The 27336-nt window shown below is 42.3% G+C and overlaps 1 protein-coding gene across 1 annotated transcript in view; it reads left to right on the top strand.

Annotated features, from left to right (window-relative positions):
- ptpn13 (protein tyrosine phosphatase non-receptor type 13) overlaps nt 1–27336 on the top strand; it is a 211947-nt gene that overhangs the window by 165184 nt on the left and 19427 nt on the right. Inside the window, exons 34-41 of the mRNA XM_078401914.1 lie at nt 2654–2864; nt 5938–6020; nt 10253–10314; nt 10725–10877; nt 14845–15019; nt 15203–15241; nt 19909–20019; nt 21668–21795. Coding sequence (XP_078258040.1) covers nt 2654–2864; nt 5938–6020; nt 10253–10314; nt 10725–10877; nt 14845–15019; nt 15203–15241; nt 19909–20019; nt 21668–21795 — 962 coding nt within the window. The remainder of the gene's footprint in view (nt 1–2653; nt 2865–5937; nt 6021–10252; nt 10315–10724; nt 10878–14844; nt 15020–15202; nt 15242–19908; nt 20020–21667; nt 21796–27336) is intronic.

Here is a 27336-nt window from a genome sequence, read left to right as displayed (position 1 = left end):
GAGATGTAGTTGGAAGGATAGTCTTCCTATGGCAAACCTCTCAGAAAGATGTGCAAGATTGAAGCCAGTGAGGTAGAATGGAGGATAGGTAACAGGCTCAACAAAAACAGTGCATCAGCAAGCCTGCATAAAATAGCACGGAATGCAGTAGCATCCAGTTTCAGACCGAGTCAAGGCTTTGCCTGGCGCACTAATTTCTACTCATTCTGGTACAAACTTGGCTCTGATGGCCACTCAACGGGGACTGCATTGTCAACATTAAGTCTGCACTCCAGCTTTGCCTGAGAACAAGGAAGTGCTAAGGAACAGTCCTAATGTAGTCCTTGGGTAAATGAGAGATATCTCCAGCCCTCTTTTGGGATGACAGTGGGCTAGCTCCAATAATAACCACTTCACCTATGACAGTTGGGTTTCAATGTCCTGCTCAGTGCTCGACTGTTTCCTTCAGGGAAGTCTCCCAGGAGATTTAGGTTGTCTATCTCTGGGATGCAGGCCAATGTTCTATGGAGCTAGAAATAGAATTTGTTCTTGGCCTCATCAGAGGCTTCCAGGTTAGTGACATATATCCCAAAGACCATAGTGTATCGGATCCACATGAGTGAGTTGCAAAATCACGAGATATTCGCTTATCCCTTACTGGAAAAACAAGACTTGTTTACTTTTGGTCCCAAAACCCAGTCCATGAAAATGGTGCAGCTCTTCCAGATTGGTTTCCCAGGCACATCCACTCTGTTTTTCTTTGAAATGGCTCTCTTCAACTCACTCAAGGCAGCAATGTCAATGTTAGAGCATCCGTTACTCTGCTACACAGTGGAAGGACTTTGAGATCAGTCATTGTTGCGAATGTCCAACAGGTCCTCTGGTTTGAGTGAAGTTTGCCTGCGTGAGACTTCCTTTAAACGCACCAGTTACCTCGTGGATTTTATAGAGCAAAGTGTTGACCCGAGGGAATGATGAGGGGTGGTCAGGCATTTGAGTGAGATAAAAATAAAGAGGAAAAGAGCCACGCGCTCGCGCGAGGCGTACCGCGGGGGTCAAAAAATCAGATGTTTTTTTGAAAATTTACAAACAAAATTACCAGTTTCAAGCCTCTTTTAGTGCATTTCAAAGTAAAAACGGACATTACAAAATAATGTGAATATGTCACTGTACTAATAAAACTTTAATTATTTAAATTAATTTAGTTATATAATCTTGCACTTAAATTTAATATTTACTCATTACAGTTCCACCACTGATTTTCTGGCACTCTTGGTTCCAGAGCTTTGCTGGTTTATCCAGCCAGCCAAGGAATTCGCTATGGGGATAGATGTGCTGGCAAATTCAACCCACTGATCGGTCGTGGAAGTCCCGATGAGGTCGAGATTGGCTGCCTTGCCCAGCCTAGGTGCCACATTTTCGGGGAGGCTTCCAGGGCGGGGGGATTTCAAGTGGGCTCTCGTAATTTTGTCTGGATTTCAATGATTAGCGGCTATTTCTCGCGGAGCCCCTAGCGACGTCTAGTGGAATTTCTTCTTTCCCTTAAGTTGGACAGAGGTTTCCATTTTCTTCTCCTGAGATAAAAGATTGTGGAGAGGTGACATAAGTAGTTGGTGGGAGAAAGGGGTTATTTGAAAGGAGTGGTTTCTAATAGTATAAACCAGCCAGTTTGTTGAGTATGTAAGTTGCAATAGCAGACTCTAAGAGGGGGAAGTGATCTGGAGAAACCCTGCCAAGCAGGTCCTTGTGTGATCTATCACCCACCATTTTGACTCTTCCCTTTCCTGTGATGGACAGCATAAGTTCTAAATGGTGGTAAAAAAACCTGGTGATAATATTGGCAGTACCCTTTCTGGATTTGTGGACAAGTTACTCCAGCAAGAAAAAAAGTTATTGTTAGTGTCAGATAATCAGCTATTTAGTCTTTGCAGTTGCCTACAACCAGAGTAACTATCTCTACTTAAAAGGTTTTACCAATTTTAAGCAGCATCGGCCACAGCTAACCCCCAATCACCTCATGCTAAAACTGTTGTGTAATAAAGGCGCTGGCTACAAGCCTGCATCAATTTAAAGAGAGTCTAGCATTAATTTATCATGCTGTTAGAGCCAGGTCTTTCAATTTTTGACAAGGATTTATTAGGATGATGCACAAAAATTAGAAAAATTCATGTAGCTTGACTCAAGAGAAAAATAGAAGAATTATCGATGTAAAATGAAACCCATTCTGATCATTTTTAATTCAGTAGAAATGAATGTCAATGGTGTGTAAACAGGCACAAAATTCAAAGTGCTGGAGGAACTCAGTAGGTCAGGCAGTATCTTTTGGAGGGGAATGGGCAGATGATGTTCCAAGTCAGAAGATGGATCCCGACCCAAAATGTTGCCTGTCCATTTCCCTGTGCATTTGCTGCCTGACCTGTGGAATTCCTCCAGCATGTTGTTTTTGATAAAGATTGCAGCATTTGTAGTCTCTTGAGTCTCCATGTAAAACAGGTTGTAGTTTCACTTTCATCTTTTGTGTTGCACAATCAAAATTATCCACATTTATTTGCTTAATATACTGAATAATGTACTTGTTTAATATTTAAATTCAGCAGAGTGTAATTCCAAGTTGTTGCTTAGAAAAGGTTTAACAATTGATTAATTTCTGAATCTGAATAAATGTCTTGTGCAGGTCTTTCTCTGGCAGGAGGCAGCGATACACCATACCAAACAGTTTACATAAGTGGCATTGCTCCAGGTTCAGCAGCTGATACAGAAGGAAGTCTGCAACCATTGGACCTTATCCATCATATTAATGGGGTTAGCACATCTGGAATGACAGCTAATGAGGCAAGCAGAACTCTTCAAAATGCAAGTCCTGCCATCATCTTAAAAGCCACCAGGTACCTTGGAATTTGTTTACATCATATTGTTGCACTATGCAGCTTTACATAGTGTACTGTAACAATTTTATTGTTTCTTTGCTTGATTTCAGTTTTGCTTATTGTCAGAGCTCTACAATAATTTACATTTCAACTTCAGTTTTTTTAATCTTTTGGAATAAATCAAAAGTCTTATGTACAGTATGTGTAAATATCCTGTCCAGTAATAGTACCCAAAGCATTTACCTGTTGGTTTATTTTCTCTAATAATTTTCACTGATTAATCTTAAATCTATTCACTTATCTCTGATTGAGGTACTCGCAGGTTGATTGACAGCATTGATCATCGTTCTCAGATTTAATTTTTAGTTTTAGAGATACAGTGTGGAAAGAGGCCCCTTGGCCCACCAAGTCCACGCCAACCAACACTTGCTCCTACATGAACACTATCCTACACATTAGGGACAATTTCCAGAAGCCATTTAACCTACAAACTGGCGCACCCGGACAAAACGCATGCGATCACAGGGAGAACACACAAACTCCATCCAGACAACACCCGTAGTCAGGATCAAAACCCGGGTCTCTGACACTGTAAGGCAGCAACTCTACTGTGTCACTGTACCACCTAGATGTTTCAAGGGATTTTGCAGTATGGGGTATGGCACATTAATGGTGACTTTACTGGGATAATCACCCAGGTTTTGGAGAATTGATCCAGAGATGTAAATTTAAACCATACTAAGGAATTTAAATTCAAATACACTTGATATCTGTGTTGGTAGTCATGAAAATCCATGGTCATAAAATTCCAGATCCTTCAGGAAAAGTGATTTGCTATCCTTGTGCAGTTTACCCTGAATGTGACAGCAGAGCGACCAATAGTTTGGAATCCAACATTGTCGTTGATGTCCCCATCCTTTGAACAAATAAATAACATAGATGGAGATGCAGTGTCCCTACCTATGTGATCAATTTCCTCATTGCTGTCTTTCCTGTTGCAACGTTGCTCACTCATTACCTTCTTGTGCCTCTACACAGCCGGAATAACAGTTCGAAGATAATTTCCTGGAATAACTTCACATTCCTTGCTTCCTTCAATGTCTTAAAAAAAACTCCCAACTTCAGTTTTGTTTACACTTAGCAACTGAACTTCCATAGCTCTTTGAGGTAGTACATTCCAAATTCTACACCAGGGTAAAGAAATTGCTTCTGAATTTCCTTCCAAATGGTCAACATCTTATTTAGAGGCTCTAACCCTCTGGTTCAAGGGAAATGTTAATTCTGCATCGCCTCTCAAGACCCTTAAGAATTTTGTATTCTTCATCTCTTGTGAAGCAATCTGTAGAACATAGCAGTTTATAGTCTGAAGAAGGGTCTCGACCCGAAACGTCACCCATTCCTTCTCTCCCGAGATGCTGCCTGACCTGCTGAGTTACTCCAGCATTTTGTGAATAAATTGATTTGTACCAGCATCTGCAGTTATTTTCTTATAGCAGTTTATAGAATGGAAGACAGCCATTCCCATGAGGTCTGAAGAAGGGTCTTGACCCGAAACATCGCCCATTCCTTCTGTAGCGGCCAGCTTCTCGTCTATATTAATTAGCTCCCAAGCTGCCACTTGCATAGACCGGGTCATCGATAAGCGTAATAACTTGAACAACTAATAACAGAAATCCTCCCAGACGTTTAATAGTTAGTCTTCTTTATTTGAAGGTGCAATAAACATATTGGCATTATCTCTTGTCATCGACTGGTTATTAATTGCTAGGTAAAATTCCATATCTTACCACAGTCTATGCGATCGTTACGAATTGCCAGATATAACTTCGACACAGTTTGTATTAATCTTCTAGTTAATAAAACTTACAGGCGATTACATCATGGCTGATAAATCTTTTGGCGGAGCTTCTAGCTGACCCTCTGTCAGCACCTCCCAGCTCACCCACTATGCCAGCACGTACCCAACTGCCCGTACTCTGGCCCCGCCCAGCCCCTACATAAGCATTGCATTAACTCTGTAGGGTCCAAACTACAGCAGAATACAAGGTAATAATATTAATAAGCAAAAATAACTAATAACTGCAAAATGGCTCCTACACCTTCTCTCCAAAGATGCTGCCTGTCCCGTTGAGTTATTCCAGCATTTTGTGTCTATATTCGGCTTATTATGTCTGCACTGCCATTATCCTAAATGAGTATCTTTGCTTGATATCTCTACCACTCTTTAACTTCAGTAAAATATATTACTTTAAAATTCTCAGCTGTATTGTAAATAGCGCTGCTTTTTCCCAGCCTGGTTCAGTCAGACATTTCAATAAGCTCTTCTCCTGTTGTCTTGAACATCTGTATGAATTTCCAGCATGAATTATCTTGACCACCCAGGTCTTCACCCTTGTCCCACTCTGCCACATTCCAACAAACGCATCCATCCCCGGTGAAATGTGGCTGGTTTCCTTCCCCCACTTCTGTCAAAAACATCAGTCCACTATCCCCCATGTATACACAGAGTTCACCACTACCCAATTGTTCCTCGATGTTATCTGATCACTATAGTCTCAGATTGTGCACAGTGCCTCAGAGATGAATGAACAAGGAATTGAGTGATGTTGTGTATTTGGTGTTTTACTGCATGGTACATAACATAAATCTCACACATTTCATAGAATTGAAACATTTCTGGCAGCTGTAACTCCTAAATGTGGGCATTTTACTGCCTTTATGAAACTGGAAAGCTTGCTGTACACTTCAAAATCTTCCAGAAGCATCAGTCTCACGAGAGGAAAATGTGTTGTGGAAAAGCACATTATCTGTGAGAGTTGTGTTGTAAATGCCACATATATACAATGTTATTCAGCTCCCATAAAAAGTGAATTGATTGTTGTATTTTCAAGTAAAGGTAACATACAAAGTATCATTGAAATGTAGAAACAAACCGCAGTCGCAGTTGCTTTTTGCTAACAAAAGGACATAAAATGGTGGAGCATCTTAGCACTTTGTGCCATTTTAAGTATCATTGAAAGTTTTGTTTCTGAATAATATTCTTCAAAGTTAAATCTTTACATATTTTAAGCATCTTTTTTTTATTTTGCAGAGATGGAGAGCCTGTATTTGCAAAAACTGCCTTTAAACATAGTGCCAAAAATGCAAAACGTAAAGAATCTGTTAAATTTAATGGTGAGTTTAAACAATTTAACCATAAAATATATTGTTCATTGTTTTTCATTAAAGTACATAAATTTTAAATGATTCCGATTGGTGCTTAACAAAATTAGGATATGGTATGTCCCAAACCATAATCCCATTTGGAGATTAGAACAGGAATGCTGGAAAGATTCAGCAGGCAGGCAGCCTCTTTGGAGAGAGCTAATATTTCAGATCAGAATGAGGAAAGTAACCAGGCATGTTTTAAGTGGCAGAGAACGTTGGTGGCACGGTGGCACAGTGGTAGAGTTGCTGCCTTACAGCACTTGCAGCGCCGGGGACCCAGGTTCGATCCCGACTACAGGTGCTGTCTGTACGGAGTTTGTACTTTCTCCCCATGACCGTGTGGGTTTTCTCCGAGATTTTTGGTTTCCTCCCACACTCCAAAGACGTACGGATATGTAGGTTAATTGGCTTGCATATGTGTACAATTGTCCCGAGTGTGTGTAGGTTGGTGCTAATGTGCGGGGATCGGTGCGGACTCGGTGGGCTGAAGGGCCTTTTCCGCGCTGTATCTCTAAACTAAACAAAATAAAAACTAAAAGGAGGGATGGAAAGAACACTGGGTATGTGTCTGACTGGTTGGAGTCAGAGAGACCCAAGTAATGATGATGCCCACTGGGATACTAGTGAAGGCTTGTTAAATGCAGCTCCATCTGAGCTCCTAGTTCTCTGCTTCACCTATGTGATTGGCTTGTAGACTAAACAAAACCACATAAGTTGTGTCCTATCATGCAATTTGAGTAATTGCTGACAATGTATGTTTCATGTCCTTTCATTTTACCTTATAAAATATGCATGTTAAACATCTGGAACACAAAGCAGAAGAGCACGCTTGTGAATCTTTGAGTTTAAACCTATGTTTGCTGAAATATTTCAAACAACCACATTGAATGTTATTAATCCGGTCACGTGTGGCTGCGCCTAACGGCTGCGGCTCTCTGGCAGTCTGTTTGTCTTTTTTTTGTGTGTGTCGGTGTTGGGATGGTTTTTTGGCTGTGTATGTGTGGGGGGGTGGGGTGGGGGAAACCTTTCTTTTATTGGGTCTCTTCCCCGGGGCGCAGCTCGGCCGCGGGGCCTTCCATCACCCGCGGGGCCTTCCAGCTCGGCCGCTGGACTTAATATCGCTGGCGCGGCTCGGCCGCAGGACCTAACAGTGCCCGGCGCGGCTCGGCCGCGGGGCCTTCCATCGCCCGGTATGGCCGCGGGACGGTTCAGTGCTCGGTGCGGCTCGGCTGCGGGGCCTTCCATCGCCCGGTGCGGCTCGGCCGCTGGACTTAACATCGCCGGCGCGGCTCGGCTGCGGGACGTTTCAGGGCCCGGTGCGGCTCGGCCGCTGGACTTAACATCGCCGGCTCGGCTGCGGGACGTTTCAGTGCTCGGTGCGGCTCGGCCGCTGGACTTAACATCGCCGGCGCGGCTCGGCTGCGGGACGTTTCAGTGCCCGGTGTGGCTCGGCCGCGGGGCCTTCCATCCCCTTGCGGGGGCTGTGCGTGTCGGTTGCCTCGGTAGGGGTCGAGCTGCCTGTCCGTGGGCGCGGGGGGGAAGAGAGTGGAAGTTTTGTTGCCTTCCATCACAGTGAGGGGGTGTTTGGAGTCACTGTGATGGATGTTGGTGTTGGGGTCGTGTGTCCTGTGTTCTTTTCTTTTTTTGCTGTGTCTTGTGACTGCTGAAATTTCGTTCGGTATTTATACCGAATGACAATAAAGTTCTGTTATATATCCCAAAAGAGTTTGTCTTTCTTTGAAAACCGTAGTTGAACTGAACATTTCCTGTATGCAGAATGGTACAGATTCCACAAACATTCCCCTATAACCAGCTGAAATACACTGGCTTATTTTGGCACATTAGTATGAATTATATTTTTATAGATGCAGCTTAAACTTACTCATTGGTCAATTTTCACTTCAAACCTGTATATAACGTATTGTCTGTATTTGATTGGCATTTTGCAGGGTTTGTTGAATTTGATTGCCATTTTGCAGATGCAGTTAAATGTGAGGTTATCCACTTTGGCGGCAAAAATAAGGAGGCAGATTATTATCTCAATGGTATCAGATTAGGTAAAGGGGAAGTGCAACAAGACCTTGGTGCCCTTGTACACCAGTCACTAAAAGTAAGCAGGCAGTGAAGAAAGCTAATGGCATGTTGGCCTTCATACGAAAGGATTTGAGTACAGTAGCAAAGAAGTCCTGCAGTTGGTGAGACCACTTCTGGAGTATTGTGTGCAACTTTGGTCTCCTAATTTGAGGAAGGACGTCCTTGCTATTGAGGCAGTGCAGTGTAGGTTCACGATGTTAATCCCTGGATGGAGGGACTGTCATATGAGGAAAGATTGGAAAGACTAGGCTTGTATTCACTGGAGGATGAGAGGGGATCTTGTAGAGACGTATAAAATCATAAAAGGACTAGACAAGCTAGATGTAGGAAAAATGTTTCCCATTTTGGGGGAGTCTAGGAGTCTAGAACCAGGGGACACAGTCCAAGAATAAAGGGGGGGGATATTTAAAAAGAGAGTTGTGAATTTGTGAAATTCTCTGCCACAGAAGGCAGTGAGGCCAATGCACTGGATGAGTTTAAAAGAGAATTAGATAGAGCTCTAGGGGCTAGTGGAATCAAGGGATATGGGGAGAAGGCAGGCGCATGTTACTGATTGTAGATGATCAACCATGATCACAATGAATGGCGGTGCTGGCTCGAAGGCCAAATGGCATCCTCCTGCACCTATTTTCTATGTTTCTATGGTTAATCAAATTATCAGTAAAATGTTCTGACTGATATTGGCCAAGCCTGGTGAAACGTGAGAGCATGGTGAAAATCTTTATTCTTCTTTGAACGGTGTGAGTTTCTTTCAGGCGTTTTTACCCCAGTGTTTGCAGTTTCACAGATGTTCATGTGAAAGATGAATGTTCATTATTTTCTTCATATTTAAAATCAAAAAACAGTTTCCTGAAAGTTGAACTGAGCAAACAAAGTTTCAAAGATTTTTTGAAGACACCAGATTCAGTATTGCTGGTCACATCGTGTTCTCAAATGGGATCTCACAGTATAAATTGTTTCTTCTCTACCATCTCGCCAAACTCATGCTTAAGCATAATGTCTTGACATTTCAAAATTACATTAAAAATCTCTAATTGTTTTGCAAGCAATAATTTAGTTTAGTTTAGAGATACAGCATGGAAATAGGCCCTACGGCCCACCAGGTCCATGCCGACCATTGATCACCCATTCATACCTGTTCTATGTTATACCACTTTCTCATCCACTACCTACACACTAGGAGTAATTACGGAGACCAATTAACGTACTAACCCGCACAACTTTGGGATGTGGGAGAAAACTGGTTCATCCAGAGAAAACCCACACAATTCCAGGGAGAGCGTGTTAACTCCATACAGACAGTACCCATGGTCAAGATCGTAAGTGGGTCTTTGGCATTGTGAGGCAGCAGTTCTACCAGGCGTGCCATAGTGCCACCCTTATGAATCACTAAGTAATAAATCTGAAGCCGTTACCTTTGAAAATTTGGATACTATGCTGCTCTTCAGAGTCCTTGTAAATTCAATTTCAATGACATGGTCTTAAATGTTTTTATTAGAGCATACTTGCCCAGGCTTGCATCCGATCCCACCACACATCCAACTAGGATGCATCACCCATGGTCAGCCATGACCGAGGGGGCCTAAGAAGAAGAACAAGACTTGCAACAACCAGTTAAACAGTGTTGTGAATTCAAGATCAAGCCATACTTATTTTCTTTGGCATTGTTGAATGAATAGTAAAACAGCATGCAGGCACAAGCTTTGATGTCAGACTTGCGTACTGATGCTCATAAAATCAGGCTATATTGTTGATGAATAGTTTTGGTTAGAAATAAGAATAAAAAGACAGAAGAACAGAAGGTTGGAAATTTAGAATGAGGCACAACTCTGAAGAAATTTGTGTACAATGACCAGATTTCAAATTCCCCTAGAAAGTACCAAGATGAAAATTACACAGCATAAGATGCTAATTGTGTTGTTTTTGATGCATTGTATCTGTGGCGATTGAGAAATGTAAGGAATGGTTTCACTTATTACTTTGGCTGGTGATTCTACACTTTCAAGTGCATAGCTCAGGTTTGTTCAGAAAAAACATGCTTGGGATTTTTCAAAACTTATTAGTCACATTTGAGTTTAATATCTATGTGTCTCTTCTGCCACCAGGACAGATTTGTGGAAACAGGAAGATTGAATGTGATGCATTGTCTAACGCAAATATATCAGAGGTAGGAGCATTTGGTCACAATATTCATCAATGGAATATAGCATTTTGTTGATGATTATGCTGTTTGTAGTTGCCCAATTAAAAATAATTTCCGATGTTATTTTAAGTAGGATATATGATTTCATTGCAAAACATTTAGCTTCTTTATTATTACCATACAAGTTAAAAATGTTAACTTCCGATGAGATGTCTTTTCATAATTTTGTTAAAGGGCAAATCATAAGCTTCTTGCAAATTCTGATCTCATAGTTTACACTGCAGGTGTCAGGTGGACATCAAGATTCACAAATGGAAAGAAAACAGTTGTAGTATTATTGATCAAAAACATTCTGAAGTGTTTCATATGCTGAGATTTAAAGCCTAGCCATAGTTCCATAAGGATATTCAGTGCTTTTATTTCTCTCTCTATAGAATGAAGTGCTGCAATTAAAGCTTGAAAAGCTTCCCTCAGGATTGGGCTTCTCATTAGTGGGTGGTGAGAGTGGTATTTTTGTAAAGAGTGTTCATCATGGTGGGGCAGCTGCTGTGGACGGAAGGCTGCAAGTTGGTGACCAATTACTTCAGGCAAGTCAATGTTATGGAATCATAAAGCATTGTAGCATATTAAAATAGCATTTACAGCCTAGTGGGTGGGGAGAAAGTCAGAAAAGAGAGATTGGGTGGGGAAATGCCAAGCAAGTGATGGGGGGATACAGGTGAGGAGGGGGTTTAATTGGCAGATGATTGGAGATGGTGACAAAAGATAGAGGTGAATAGGAGTCAAAAGGGTATCAGATAAAGGAATGAAGAGGAGGAATAAAATGTGAAGCTGGAGAGAAGGTTAAGAGGATGGGGTGAGGGGAGATGGGGATAAAGGATATCTGGAACATGAGGATGAGAGATGTACATACCAGAGGGTACGAGAAATGGGTGCGCTGGGTGGGGGATAGAGATGGAGTAGGGGGTTATTGTTTGAAATTGGAGATTTCTATGTTCATGCTGTTGGGGTGTTTGTTACCTAAGTGGAATCTGAGATGTTGTTCATCCAATTTCCATGTGGCCTCACTTCAGCATTGGAGGAGGCCCAAGACAGAAAGGTCAGTAGGGAATAAGAGTTAAAAATAGTTTGTAAATGGGAGTCCCTGCAGGCCTTGGCAGCAGGGCACAAGTATTCAGTGAAAGATCATCAAATCCATGCTTGGTGGTTTCATGGCACAGTGGAGCAGCTGGTAGAGTTGCTGCCTCACGAGTGCCAGAGACCCAGGTTCAATCCGAACCTCTGATGTCTTAAAATGGTGTGTTTTAAGGAGTGTTTTACAGAAAAGAGAATTAGAGCATTGTTTGCATGTTCTCCCTGTCACCACATGGGTTTCATCCAGGTGTTCCAGTTTCTTCCCACATCCCAAAGATGTGCCGGTTTATGTTAATTGGCCTCTGTGAATTGCCCCTAATGTGAAGGTAGTGGATGAGAAAATGGGATAACATAGAACTAGTATTAATGGGTGATTGATGGTCAGCGTAGACTCAGTGGGCCGAAGGATCTGCTTCCATGCTGTATTTCTAAATTAAACCAAACCAAACTGAACATCAGGAGTACAGAATGTAATAGGTGAGTTTGGAGGATAACCCTCTGTCTCACCTGGAAGAGCTGCTGTGGTCCCTGGATGGAATTGAGAGAGGAGTTATAGGGACAGATGTTGCATCTCCTGTGAATGCAGGGGAAAGTACCTGAGACGGGGATGGGTTGGGTGGGAAGGGGTGATCGAACCAAAAAGTAGTCACTACAGAAAGCGGAGAGGAGACTGGAAGATGTGACTGATGGTGGGATCACGTTGAAGATGACGGAAATGTCAGAGAATGATGTGCTAGATGCAAAGGTTAGTTTAGTGAAAGTTGACAACCAGGAGAACTTTATCCTTCTTCCTTCTGGGGGGGTGGGAGGGAGGAGGGAGGAGGGTGAAGGGAGAATGAGAGCTGAGCTGCAGAAGATACAGGTGAGCGTTTCTTGCACAACAGCTGGGGGGAAACCAAGTTTACAGAACAAAGAGCATCTCTGATGTCCTAGAGTGGGAAACTTCATCTTTGGAGCAGAAGCAGTGGAGACAGAGGAATTGAGAGCAAGGGTTGGCCTCCTTGCAAGATGCAGGATAGGAGGAAGTGTAGTCAAGATCGCTGTGGGAGTCAGTGGGCTTATAGTAGCCATCAATCTGTGATGGAGACAGAGAGATCAAGAAAATGGAGAGAATGCCAAAGATCGTCTGTGAATGTGAAGGCAGAGTGAAAGTTAGACAACAAGTTCTGCATGGGTGCAGGAGGCAGTTCCAATCCAGTTATTGATGTAGCGGAGGAAGAGTTGGGGAATGTTTGGAATAACGAGTGTTCAATACAATCAATAAAATGACAAGCATAGCTGGGACCCATGCAAGTGCTCATCTTTGACTTAAAATAGTGACAAGGAACTAGATGCCATGGTAAAGACGAGGCAATGGGACCTATAAAGTGGAAGTTGTTGAAGTGAATAGTCTGAGTTGACTCAGTAATCACAGCTGATCTTTTAATTAAGTGCTTCATTCCTGCACTGGCCCCAAATCCCTTGATTACCTCAACATCTAAAAATCTACTGGTTGAACATGTCTTCAACATACTAAGCAACTGATCCTCCACAGTCCTCCTGTGTCATGAATTCCAAATATTCACTAGCTTCCAGCCGAAGAAATATCTCTTTGTCTCCATGGTGATTGATCAACCATTGATTGTGAGGCTTTGACCCCTGATTCTAAGCTCTCCAGCCATGTGAAACATCATCCCTGCATCTACCCGATAAAGCCATGAAAGAATCTTATAATTCAATGAGATCAACAGAGTGGAAGTAAACCATTTTTGACACTCAAGAACTGCCTAATAAGAACTTCAAATCTCAGCATGACACTCCAGCTGCGACACAGCAGAGATCTTTCAGAAGTCAACACTACCTCTTAATTAGTTTAGTTTATTGTACCGAGCGAGGTACAAGGAAAAGTTTTTGTTGCGTGCTATCCAGTCAGCAGAAAGACAATACATGATTACAATCGAGACATTTACATGATATGGGAATAATGTTTAGTGCACAGTAAAGCCAGCAAAGTAGGTTTTGTCTTTCATCCTCCTAAATTAAAAAAAATAGGCATAGGAGATAAAAGCTAGAAGCTCATATTAAACACATGAAAACCACTGCATGTAAAATAATCTGTATAATTTTGGCCACCCCTTTTCAAGATTATAGGAGGGATGGATTTAAAACTTCCAGTCTCAGACGCGATATTTATTTATACAAAATGTGGAAAAATTATAGTCTGACACTTTTTACTATTTCCATCTTTTAACTTCCTTAAGGATTTTGGAATTAACCATCAATCTCGGGATGTAGACTCACCGTGAAATGTGTGAGAGAGATTGCCAGTTTGTAGACACATGCAGAGAGCAGGAAGGAAGTGGATGCTGGTAGTTTTAGATGAAGAAGCAATAAATAGAATAATGGCACAGGAAGAGAAAGGGTCGTATTGTAAGTCAAATGTGATCACCTACTTTAGTTATCAGATTTGATTTGTTCCGAATAGCCATGTGACTTTAGTAAAACAGTGATAAATATCAACAACAGCTTCCAATAACCCCAAAAGATTTAATGCCAAATAGATTTAACCTTTTCATGCAAATACAAAATGGGCATTTTCTGTTTAATTTCCTTGAGGTATATGAATATTCCGAGATCAAGTCTAAGTATTTCACTTTGTAGTTTAGAAACATATAAAATCGAAATGGGTCTCAATCAGAGAATTGTACATAAAGTCAAATATTTAAGGTAATTGGTGGAAGGACCAGAAAGGAGTTGAGGAAACATGTTTTTTTCCCAGTGACCAGAGGGTGTCTGGACATTCACTGCAGGATTTTGTCAGTCGTTGGATGACACCTGATGCAAAGTCTGGACCAAGAGCTGGGACAGAATCAGGAGTGGATTCAATGGGCTGAATAGCTATGCCTAAAATTTATGTGAATAACTTTTGTTTATTCATGATTAATTCAATATCATATAACTTGTGTTTGTTAGGTCAACAGTGTTGCACTTATCTTTGGAATAATTAGAAATTATTTGGAGGGGTGAATGGGTTAATATTTATATTTGGAAAACTAGTATTATAGTTTCTTGGAAAAGTTGTGAATTAAAGGACTAATTAATTTTACCTCAATTATCTGGACTAAATATTTTACGGCAATTGAGGACTAATTATTTTACCTCAATTATTTTTTTAATAAGTTGTAAAGTCATTTGGTAGGTGCTAATGGGAAATAAATATGTAAATTTATAGTGGATGCAGACTGAACATTTTTTTAAATTTATAACTGTTTAAACATAACATTACAATTAACACTCCCTGTATTACAATTCATACCATCTCACAGATAGTTAAGGAAGATTGACGGGGTGTGTCATGTAATGCAGTGTAAGTCTTGCAGGGAGGTGTCTTACAAAAATAAGTTGCACGCACCTATTCTTGCTTTTATTCCTCAATCACAGGTTAATAGCGAGTCTGTGGTAGGATTCTCCCACAGTGAAGCAGTGGCAGCAGTGCGTAGAACCACGGGGCTGGTGATTTTAACTATCTCAAGAGCTAAATCTGCCACCAAAGGGAGCAACACAAGCAAGGGTGCTGACACAGCAGTTTCATCCCCTGAGGTGCAGAATGATGCAGGTAAGCGTGAAACAGTTGTTTTGTTTTGTCCTGGACTGCTCTAATCAACAATTTTCTAAGAATCCTGCTTGTAAGTAACTGAGTAACTGCTGATTGAGAATTGGCGATTAGCCAGCCAAACATTGAACTTACTATGAAGCAATCAAAATATTCCACATTAGAACTAATTTTACATTTTACTAGACCAAGTGGACCCGTTGGGCCGAAACCTCTCCTGCAATGGTAAGCACCTTCTCCTCTCCCCCTCCCCCTCCGCCCCGACCCCCAACCCCCTCCCCTCTCCTCCTTCCCCCTCCTCCCCTCTCCCCCCTCCTCCCCTCCCCTTCCCCTTCCTCCCCTCCCCTACCCCCTCCCTCCCTCCTCCCAACTCCCTCCACCCCCTTCCTCCCCCCACCCTCCCTCCCCCCACTCCACCCCCCTCAACTCCCCTTATCCTCCCTCCTCCCCAACCTTCCCTCCCCCCACCCTCCCTCTCCCTTCCCCCACCCTTCCCCTTCCTCCCCCCACCCTCCCTCCCCCCCACTCCACCCCCCTCAGCTCCCCTTATCCTCCCTCCTCCCCAACCCTCCCTCGCTCCACCCCCTTCCTTCCCTCCCTCCCTAGGAGATAGATTTAAACTTTAAAATGTGAATAACTTAAAAAATATAACACCGATTTCAATGAAACATCGTCCATTAAGGGCAAGGCTGTGGATGTTGTCTATATGGACTTCAGTAAGGTATTTGACAAGGTTCCACATGGAAGGTTGATTAAGAAGGTTAAATCGTTGGGTATTAATAGTGAGGTTGCAAGATGGATTCAACAATGGTTGAATGGGAGATACCAGAGGGTAATGGTTGACAATTGTATGTCAGGTTGGAGGCCAGTGTCTAGTGGAGTACCCCAAGGATCTGTGTTGGGTCCACTGTTGTTTGTCATTTACATTAATGATCTGGATGATGGTGTGGCAAATTGGATTAGTAAATATGCAGATGATACTAAGATAGGTGGTGTAGTTAATAATGAAGTAGAGTTTCAAAGTCTACAGAGAGACTTGGGCCTTTTGGAAGGGTGGGCTGAAAGATGGCAGATGGAGTTTAATGCTGATAAGTGTGAGGTGCTGCATTTTGGTAGGACAAATCAAAATAGGACGTACAGGGTAAATGGTAGGGAATTGAGGAATGCAGTGGAACAGAGGGATCTGGGAATAACTGTGCATTGTTCCCTGAAGGTGGAATCTCATGTGGATAGGGTGGTGCAGAAGGCGTTTGGTATGCTTGCCTTTATAAATCAGAGCATCGAATATAGAAGTTGGGATGTAATGTTAAAATTGTACAGGGCATTGGTGAGGCCGAATCTGGAGTATGGTGTGCAGTTCTGGTCGCCAAATTATAGGAAAGATGTCGACAAAATGGAGAGGGTACAGAGGAGATTTACTAGAATGTTGCCTGGGTTTCAGCACTTAAGCTACAGAGAGAGGTTGAACAGGTTGGGTCTTTATTCTTTGGAGCGTAGAAGGTTGAGGGGGGGCTTGATAGAGGTTTTTAAAATTTTAAGAGGGACGGACAGAGTTGACGTGGGTAGGCTTTTCCCTTTGAGAGTGGGGAAGATTCCAACAAGAGGACATAGCTTCAGAATTGAGGGACAAAAGTTTAGGGGTAACATGAGGGGTAACTTCTTTACTCAGAGGGTGGTGGCTGTATGGAATGGGCTTCCAGTGGAAGTGGTGGAGGCAGGCTCGATTTTATTATTTAAGAGTAAATTGGATAGGTATATGGATGGGAGGGGATTGGAGGGTTATGGTCTGAGAGCAGGTAGATGAGACTAGGTCAGAGAGAGTGGTCGGCGTGGACTGGTAGGGCCGAACGGGCCTGTTTCCGTGCTGTAGTTGTTATATGGTTATATGGTTATTAGCACCAAAGGGACGATGGTGAGTAAGGTGGGCCTAAAATTGTCGTGTTATTGTGTACAGTTTTGGCTGTAGTTCAGGAACAAACAAATAAACAAACGAGAGTTTTAGTATATAGATGCCTGCAATTAACAAGGCACAGTTGATTTTACCACCACCTATGCCTGGTGTAATTGTCTTCCCACACTGTGGACATGATAAATTTGGGGTAGAGGGTGCAGTGATATGGTGGGCAGCAGAGACAAGGATTCAGCTCGGTCCAATGGCCATCAGGACACAAGAGGAATAGTTTTGAAAGCCATTGGTCTTCAAACACATGGGTGTCAAACTCATTTTAGGTCGGGCCGGAATGGGCAAAATGCGACCATGCGGGCCGGATCAGTTGTGCACGCGCGAACGCACGCGCCCGTGCTCCCACAGCTTTCGCTGCCTTGGTTTTTTCAACCTGCTCTCATGTGTCTCAGTCTCTGCTATAACTACAAAGTGTTTCACTTTATAAATTTTGTTTCTTATGAAGAAGATTGCCCAGCAAGCATTACTTTTATGATTGGTATCTAGACCCTAGAGAGAGTGGATGTGGAAATAATGTTTCCAGTAATAGGAGAGTCTAGGACCAGAGGTCACAGCATCAGAATAAAAGATCATACATTCAAAATGGAGATGAGGAGGAATGGGTGGTGAATCTGTGGAATTCATTGCTACAAACAGCGGTGGAGGCCAAGACATTGGGTATTTTTGAAGCAGAGACTGATGGGTCTTGATTAGGTTACAGGGAGAAAGAAGACAATAGAATGTGGTTGAGAGAGAAAATAGATCAGCCATGGTTGAATGGCATTTGATGGGGTAAATGGCCTAATTCTGTTCCCCTGAATTATAGTCTTCCTACAGTGTTTATGTTTTGCCCACAATGGGCTCGCTGGGTGGTGAACAGCCAAACAGCAGCTACCTGGCATGGTGAAAGATGGTCTGTCCATCATCTCACCTGAAGGCCCCACTCCCCATCCTTCTCCTTATGTCTTTCTTCCCCCTCACATCCTGTCCCCTCACCTCTCATGACCTTCTTTACCCTCACCTTCTCCCTCACCTACCCTCTCCCTTTCCTCAGCCTATCCCTTCTCTCATCCCCACTTCCTTCCTTCCAACTACTCCCCCACTCCCCTCCCTTACTTCATCCTCTCTCTTTCCTAACCTCATCCCGAAATCACCTCCCTTCCCTCATCCCTAAACACCATTCCTTCTCTCATCTGCTCCCTTCCTCACCCCCTCCCTCCCTACTTCCTTTCTTTACCATCTACTCACCAACTCCCCTCCCTTGACACCCTCTCTTCTCTTCCTCATCTCTAAAAACCCTCCCTTCCCTCATCTGCTCCCTGTCCCCTTCCTTTACCACCACCTTCTCCCTTCTCTTCCCTATTCCTGCATAACTACCAGCATGTCTTCACATCCCATCTAACCTTAACCCAGAGACCCCACCGTGGAGAGCAGCTCAGATTTGGGATGGCTGGCTGCGACCCCATTCACAGTGCGGCAACTTCCCACCAGCCTGTATCCACGCACTCACTGGGTCTTAGGTACATGGTGGCGGTCTCTGTGGCGGCAGCCCAGACACTTCCCAGTGTCCACAACAACGCAAAGACTCCCCACCTTCCCCAACGCCGGCCCCTTCCCGCCCGCGTCACCGCATGGCCGGATATGGGCGTAGCTTCCACTCACCTGGGAGCTGGGGAGCGGGGAGGTGACAAATCATCCTGCAGGCCGGATTGGACCCCTTCGCGGGCCGATATTTTGACACCCCTGCTGTAGGTGACACTATCAGATTTACCCTAATATTCTTTAACAGTGCTGATCAATATTCTGTTTCGCCTGCGAAGTTGTACATTTCACTCCCAATGAAGATAGACACAAAATGCTGTAGTAACTCAGCAGGTCAGGCAGCAGCTGTGGAGAAAAGCAAAAGGTCACTTTTGGGGTCGAGACCCTTCTTCAGACTGAGAGGCAGGGGAGAGGTCACTCACCTGTCACCTCCACTATCCCACTGTCTTCCTGCTCCAGCTATATCCTGGTCTTATCACTATCCCGCGGTCTAGGCTTAAGCTCAGGGGTGACCGCGCTTTTGCGGTTGCAGCTCCTAGACTGTGGAACAGCATCCCTCTCCCCATCAGAACTGCCCCCTCCATCGACTCCTTTAAGTCCAGGCTCAAACCCTATTTCTACTCCCTAGCGTTTGAGGCTCATTGAGGAGGCGCTGTGAACTGTTTTGTATGTGCTGTTATGTTTGCGTGCTACTGTATGTTTCATTTTTTCCTTAGTACCTAATCAGATGTACAACACTTTGGTCAACATGGGTTGTTTTTAAATGTGCTATACAAATAAAATTGACTTGACTTGACTTATTCGTAAAACCTATCCTTTGTAACTTTGTGGACTCTAAACTGCCCCCTTCCTTTAATGTCCAAATGTTTTCATGCTGTAATTGCTGGCTGTCCTGAGGTACTGATTCAGTCCAATAATTTAGTTCCAATCTGATGATTCTGCTTAAGAACTTCTACCATTTTGTTCCATTCTGCCATTGTGACATCAAGCCTCATCCCTTTCCGGTTGTTCAGATCTTAAATATTCTGTTTCTGAAAGTATACATTCCGCCTTCTTCAGAAAACATCCCTGAACTTTTCAACAGCTCACTGCTCTCCACTGAAGGCAGAACAACTTAGCTGCACAAAGTTAGAGTTCACAAAGTTAATAGACCTGGTGTCAGGCTGCCAGAGTTAATGACCGATGGCAAGTTGGTGCCTAAACCTTTAAGGTGACATTACAGTTCAATTATAAATGTCTTGTATGTATCATCTTTAGCTATTAGTATTCAATTGTAAATGTTATTGGAGCAATATAAATAAATGGTAGCAGGATTGAGAAATAGCCATCGCATGAAGACTCTGATATTCACTGCATTTTTCCACCCCTATCTCCGCTAAATCTTGCTTCCCTCTCATGTTTAATGTAGATATTGCTCACCAAGAAGCTGGGATGCTCAGGTGTCTGAGTGAAGTTGTTCAGCCAGAACCCAAAAGGTGTTTTACTTCGATTCTAATTACTACACCAAGAAATACCACAGGTAACATCATGTGGTTGAGAGGCCACAATTTAGATTCTCCCCCCAGCTCCCCCCATTTTAATCTCTTTCCTTTGAACTAAAATAATCACTATCTGAGACTTTGGAATGTAATGCCGAATTAGGCTCTATGATTTTTTCTGAATTTAGCCAAGGGAATGTTGCAGAAGTTTGTCAGTTACCAATATATTTGGTACACTGGTCTAACATTCTGAGGATTATCACCAAAAGTGGTTTCCCACTTTAAGTCAATTTAGTACTTCATTTCAATCATAACTGCCCTTGATGCTTTGAGCTACCTATGTTTTTACCAATGGATGTTGTATTAGTTTAGTTTAGAGATACGGCATGAAAACAGGCTCTTCGGCCCACCAAATCCGCACCGACCAACGATTCTCTAGCACTAGGGACTATTTACAATTTTTACCAAAGCCAATTTACCTACAAACCTGTACATATTTGGAGTGTGGGAGTAAAGCAGAGCACCCGGGGAAAACCAATGCAGTCATGGCGAGAATGTACCAACGCCATACAGACAGCACCAGCTGTCAGGATCGAACTCAGGTCTCTGGCGCTATAAGGCAGTAACTCTACCGCTGTGCCGCCCATAATTCTCTACGAAGTCCAATGATGTTAGACTGCATTAATGTCCTTTTTTTTGCATTATCTTTTCTTTTTCATAGTCTTGTATAATTATGTATAATCTATGCTTTTGTCCATTATCTGAGTTTGTGCCTGTGATGCTGTAATTGATAGACAATATAAAGGAAAAGGAAAGAGCTACATTTAATGGGTGAAAAGGTATTAAATGGGATTGGAAATATAAGGTAAAGCACAGTATAAAAAGATATTAGCTGCAGTGTATTTGGACAGAGAAGAAAAATATTTAAGGTGTTCTTACTGATCATTTCAATAATTGAGGCCTGTCAAAAAATTAGTGGGATATTTCACACTTAAAGAAATTACAAGATTATAAATAATTTATTAGCCAAGTATGTAAGAACGTAAAAGGAATTTGATTTGCCAGTCATACAAAAAGGCAGCAAGACACACAACTACGTAAAAGTTAACATAAACATCCACCACAGTGGATAAACATCCACATTCCTCACTGTGATGGAGGGAATAACGTCTTAGCTTCTTCCCCCTTTATTTTCCCGCAGTCGGGGCGATGGAAGCTCCCGCGGCTGTCGAAATACAGTATATTCATTTTGTTAAATTAATGTAAAGTGCAATAGAACCGTTGCTAACAAATTGGCATCCCTTTCAGCTGTTCATGGCCCTCCAGAGATGGAAAACGAATTAGAAAGACTGAAACCAGAGATGAGGAAAAACTTTTTCACCCAGAGTTGTGAATCTGTGGAATTCTCTTCCACAGAAGGCAGTGGAGGTCAATTCACTGGATGTTTGCAAGAGAGAGTTTGATATAGCTCTTCTGGTTAAAGGGATCAAGGGATATGGGGAAAAAGCAGGAATGGGGTACTGATTTTAGATGATCAGCCATCATCACATTGAATGGCCGAAGGGCCGAACGGCCTACTCCTGCACCTATTTTCTAAGTTGCTATGTTTAAGAAGAGCTTAATCTCAATGATTACCAATGATTATGATTTGAAAGGAATAGTTGCTAATTTGTTTTATTTCGCGAGCAGAGAATAGTTTGCGATCTACAGAGGAACATAAATATTTACGTGAACTGATGGAACACAAGAAACGAGTCACATCCATATTTGAAGATACGGATTATGAAGGTATTTCCCTGCCTGAAGACTCTCCTGAGGTACTTAACGGAACCCTTTTGTGCAAATGAGACTGTTGATGCTATTAACATGAGGTACAAGCAGCATGTAAAGCATTTTACTAAAGCAAGAAGTGCTTCATTATTTGACTTCAGGACTCAGCTATCAGCCTTACCTCAATAGTATCCCTCAAATCTTGAATGAAAATCGAATGATGTTGAACTTCATTGCAATATCATGTGGAGATGCTTCTGTCAAGTTATGCTGTGCTTCGACCGAATCATTAAACCAAAGTTCTTAACTTCTAATTGGGATGTAATATTTCCCTTGGCACTTTCCAGAAAGGAACAGGGTATTTCTCCAAATGCACTGGACATGTTTTAATGTCAAATGAACATAAGCAAAACCAGATTATTGAATCATTTACCTTAATACTATGGTAGAACATCTATGTGAAAATAGTGTGAAATTTGTAAGGTATTTGCCAGGGGTATTTAACAGCCAACCCACCACAGACTGGATTAACTGATGTATAGATCTTCAAACACATTCCACCTGGATGATCCAATTTGGTCTGCAGCCAGGGTCCCCTCCATGACCAAAGCCAGTCTTAGTGATTTGATTCAATTATAATGACATCAACATAACCACACCAGTTAAAGTAATGACTGCAGGGCCAGACAGCATCTCAGGTATTCTGCTGAACACTGACAGTGTGTCAGCGACAATTTTAATTCGTTGTTATCTACTGAATAAAGTAAAACATTGCAGAGGCATTTTCTATTTGTATAATCGATCGCTCCCCTGTCCATCTGCTCTAACCTATCAACAGAGTAATCAATGGCATTAATGACTGCTATCCAGCAGTCATCACCAATATCTCCATCACTGGCACACAGTTTGGGTTTTGTCAACATCCACTTATCTCCATATTCATCACAGTCTTGGCCCAAGCATTGTTAAAAGGACTGAATTCTAGAGGGGAGAGGAGAAAGTCCTTCCTAGTGAGCTACCATTGGACTGAATACAGTATCAAAGAGTCATCTTTATTGCCTGTGCAATCCTTTAAGAATTTTATATGTTCCTTTAAGATCCTCTCTCATCCTTCTAAATTCCAGTGAATACAAGCCCAGTCGACCCATTCTTTCATCATTTGCCAGTCCCACCATCCCAGGAATTAACCTGGTGAACCTACGCTGCATTCCCTCAATACCAATAATGTCCTTCCTCAAATTAGGAGACCAAAATTGCACAGAATACTCCAGGTGCGGTCTCACCAGGGCCCTGTCAACTGCATAGGGCCTCCTTGCTGCTAAACTCAAATCCTCTCGCAATGAAGGCCAACATGCCATTAGCTTTCTTCACTGCTTGCTGTACCTGCATGCTTACTTTCAGTGACTGATGCACAAGCACACCCAGGTCTTGTTGCACCTCCCCTTTTGCTAATCTGACACCAGATAATAATCTGCCTTCCTGTTCTTGCCACCAAAGTGGATAACCTCACATTTATCCACATTATACTGCATCTGCCATGCATCTGCCCACTCACTCAACTTATCCAAGTCACCCTGCAGCCTCATAGCATTCTCATCGCAGCTCACACTGCCACCCAGCTTTGTGTCATCCGCAAACTTGGAGATGTCACACTTAATTCACTCGTCCAAATCGTTAATATATATTGCAAACAACTGGGGTCCCAGCACCGTGCCTTGCAGCACCCTACTAGTCACTGCAGAGTGGCATTACTGTTCAGAAGCTGATGCAGCCCATCTTTGTTTGCAACAGGATCTGGAAAACAATCAGTTATGGTGACAAATGCAAGGAACATTTATTCTCCACAATTGTCAGATAATCACCCTCAATAATTCATGTTCATAGGTTATAGGAACAAAGTTCGGCCCATCAAGTCTACTCCGCCATACATTCATGGCTGGTCTATCTTTCCCACTCATTCCCATTCTCCTGCCCTCCCCATAACCATTGACACCCATACGAATCAAGAGGAAGTGTATCCGCATCCCTTGACTGGTAACTGCATTACCATTGAATTCTCCATCAAAACTATTCTTAGAGGGGACGAGGTGTCATTGATGAATGGTGGGTCACCGTTAACTTAACTGGAACAGCTGTATAAACACTGGGACTACAGGAAGAAATCAGAACCTATGTTTAGTTTAGTTTTGAGATACTGCGCGGAAACAGGCCCATCGGTCCACCGAGTGCACCGACCAGCGATCCCCGCACATTAACACTATCCTACACACACTAGGGACAATTTACACATGTACCAATCCAGTCCATCTACATACCTGTACGTCTTTGGAGTGTGGGCAGAAACTGAAGATCTCGGAGAAAACCGACACGGTCACGGGGAGAACGTACTAACTCCATACAGACAAAACCCGTAGTCGGGATCGAACCCGGGTCTCCGGCAAGCACTATAAAGCAGCAACTCTACTGCTGCGCCACTCTTGTGAAAGGTTTTACCTGACCCTGAAGGTTTCTTCCACTATCTTTCATCCTCAAGTCAAGGGTGTAGTTGGAATGTTCACCAGTTTCTTAGATGTGCAGTTCCAGCAACAGTTGAGCCACCTTGGACATAGTTTTTTTTAAATCTGTCACCAGGTCCCTCACATTAAACATTCACTTACCCCTGCTCTGGCACACTATGGAAGGATTATACCATCTACCAAATGCATTGCTGCAACTCGCGAAGATTTCTTGAACAATGTCTCAAAAAACTGCAGTCCTTGTCACGCAACAGGACAAGGGCAGAAGGTACAATAGAATTTCTCAAGTTTCCCTTGCAGTCATCTCCCATTCCAGCTTGGAAATACGCAGATTTTCTTCAACATTGCTGGGTAAAATTGGTGGAAGTCCTAATCTAATTAGATTGTGCACCTTCAGCACACCGATTGAAGCAATTCAAGAAGGTGGCCCACCATCAACTTCAGAGAGCTAGTTAGGGATGGTCAATAAATGACGGGCTTAGAGCAGAATTTGGCAGTACAGTCGTGAATATGTAAGGAGGATTGTACGGGGCTGAGAGCGCATTCCTTCCAGAGCACCGATAGAGAGAAACAATCCTGCAGCTAGTCAAGTCAAGTCAAGTCAAATTTATTTGTCACATACACATACTCGATGTGCAGTGAAATGAAAGTGGCAATGCCTGCGGGTTGTGCACAAAAATAATTACAGTTACAGCATATAAATAAAGTTAATAAGTTACTAAACATAGCACAAAAAGTGTCGACTAGACACAAAGTCTGCAAATTAGTTGCGAAAGAAATTTTAAAGTAAAAAGTGATACTTAAAATGCTGAACATTTGAACTGACATCTCTGTTGTAGGGACAATGGTAAACAGCTTCGCTGGAAGTGTTGGCATATCAGTAGTATCAATCTTTGGCCCTACAGCTGCATTTTTATCTGGTCACATTCTTTCAGTCTACCTGGTGTGCTATTGTTGATAATATGTGGATTGAAATAAATCTTATTTTGTTATGATATGCACCTCAGGCAAAAGTCAAGATGAATTATCCACAGCATCCAGTTGACAGTTATTTCCAATGCTTCAGTCTTCTCCATTGCATTCATGTGTTGGTTGTGGTAAAGCATGTAATATTGGCAAAAGATTATCTTACTATGCTCAAACTCTTCAAAAACATTAAGGCTGAATTTCTGTAACATCACTTTCCTGCCCTTTTCCCATATATGATTAATTCCACGATTATCGAAAGCAAACTTGCATATATATATCATGTGAATGATCCCTAAGATTAACTGGGTGTCCACACCCAACAGCCTTGCAACTTGCTCTTCACACTCATTCAGCACCAAGCGGCTGAATCATGCTGAGGCAAGTACAACCTCTCTTATTTGCCACTGCAGCCAGAGACATTCCATGACTTACTGAACCAAGGGCCAGACACATTTTGTATCTGCCTCTTTGGTTTTATATCTGCCATTGCTGCCATACCTAATGTGCATCCTCTTCTCCCCCTTCATACAAATGGGATCATTGATTGTAATTAAAAAGGTAAGTTTAATTCTGTTTTTCTTTACTTATGTTTTAATTAAGTTAACTAATTTTAAAAGTGTTTAAATTATTTTTTTTGGTCAAAAATTACCGATTTTTAGTGATTTACATCAATGTCAACTAAGATGGTGGTTAGTTCCACTGTGGAGCCAGCAGAGGTTGCTGGTAAAACTGCATGAAATCCATGCCAAGAGGGAGATAGTTGGAATATAGTTGGAATGCTGTCTTTGCACTAGAGGCAGAAAGTATTAGGAATGTGCTAGCACCATTCCAAAAACAAGGGCATGTTCTACATTTGAACTGAATGTTGTCAAAAGATTATCACCTGTGTTCAAAGAGATGAATGGTCATTATCATTGTGATTGAAGAGATAGCAGTGCTTTAGGTATGCAAGCAACTGTTTTTCAGGAGGAAATTTTGATTGTGACGGATGAGAGATTAGATAGCAACATCACATTCAGAAATTGGAAATGCAAAGGATGTATGAGTAGACAGATGGTGTACAGTTATTTTTTTAATTTGCAAGTCACAATGTGGGTGTTTTTTATTGGTATTCTCTGTGTTTCAATGCACTATGTGGTGAAGCTGCCTGTATGCCAGAGTCATGGTGGGCCGTGGCAGCAGTTTCCTTTTGCTGTTTCAACACAGTTGGTGTGTCCCGAATCTTCAGGGCCTCAGTGCTGGACTGCACCTCATAATCAGGCCTGGTACTTCACAGCGCTGCTGCATTATTAGCTGTGGGATATTTTATTCAGCAAAGCTGTAGTGAATAGGACCTATTCAAGGAAGACCACACAATTTTTAGTCCCCTTTAGTCAACATCAACAATTTTTTTTGATAAAAACAAAGTTTTTTTTACATCCATTTACTTTGATATTTATGAGGTGTTCCACAATGAAATGTAGCTGCTATATTTGTCAGCAATTTCATTTCAAATGCAATTCACTATCTACCATGTTCTTTGCAAGGAACCATAGCTTCTCTTCTTGCATTATGGTGTCATGCAATCTATAAAAATATAATTATCCAAAATGTGGTTGAGAGGATGTGGGACAATGAAGATGAGGAATGTCCTGGGCATGAAAAGACTCAGCAAACATGAGGAATAAAATCTTCTGTAATCATGAGGACATATATCTGTGTATAGTTTAATTTCCCATACTCAAAGAAGGATTTATTTTGCCTGGGTGTCAGTGCAATGTGAGTATACCTCTTTGATTCCTGGCTTGAGAGGACCCTACTTGGATTGGTCCATACCTACTGAGTTTAGAAGAAATAGAGCTGACTATGGCAATTTTGAGGATTAACAGGGTAAATGTTGGGAGATTGTTTTCTCTAATAAGAGAAATTCAAGCTCTGCTACAGATGTTCCAGTGCAAGGGGACAACCATTTTAGACCCATGAGGGGATTCTGTCCACACAGAGGGTTGTGGAGCCTCGATGCTTAGATCAATTGGTTTTTGAACATTAATAGACACTAGCAATGGGTATCAGACAGGAAAGAAAAACACAATACAGAATTAGACATGATCTTTTCAAGGAGTT

The sequence above is a fragment of the Rhinoraja longicauda genome, chromosome 1 (genome assembly GCF_053455715.1).
Source record: "Rhinoraja longicauda isolate Sanriku21f chromosome 1, sRhiLon1.1, whole genome shotgun sequence".
Taxonomy (NCBI): domain Eukaryota; kingdom Metazoa; phylum Chordata; class Chondrichthyes; order Rajiformes; family Arhynchobatidae; genus Rhinoraja; species Rhinoraja longicauda.
Note: the sequence above shows the minus strand (reverse complement) of the source record. Positions and strands in the feature narration are given on the sequence as shown.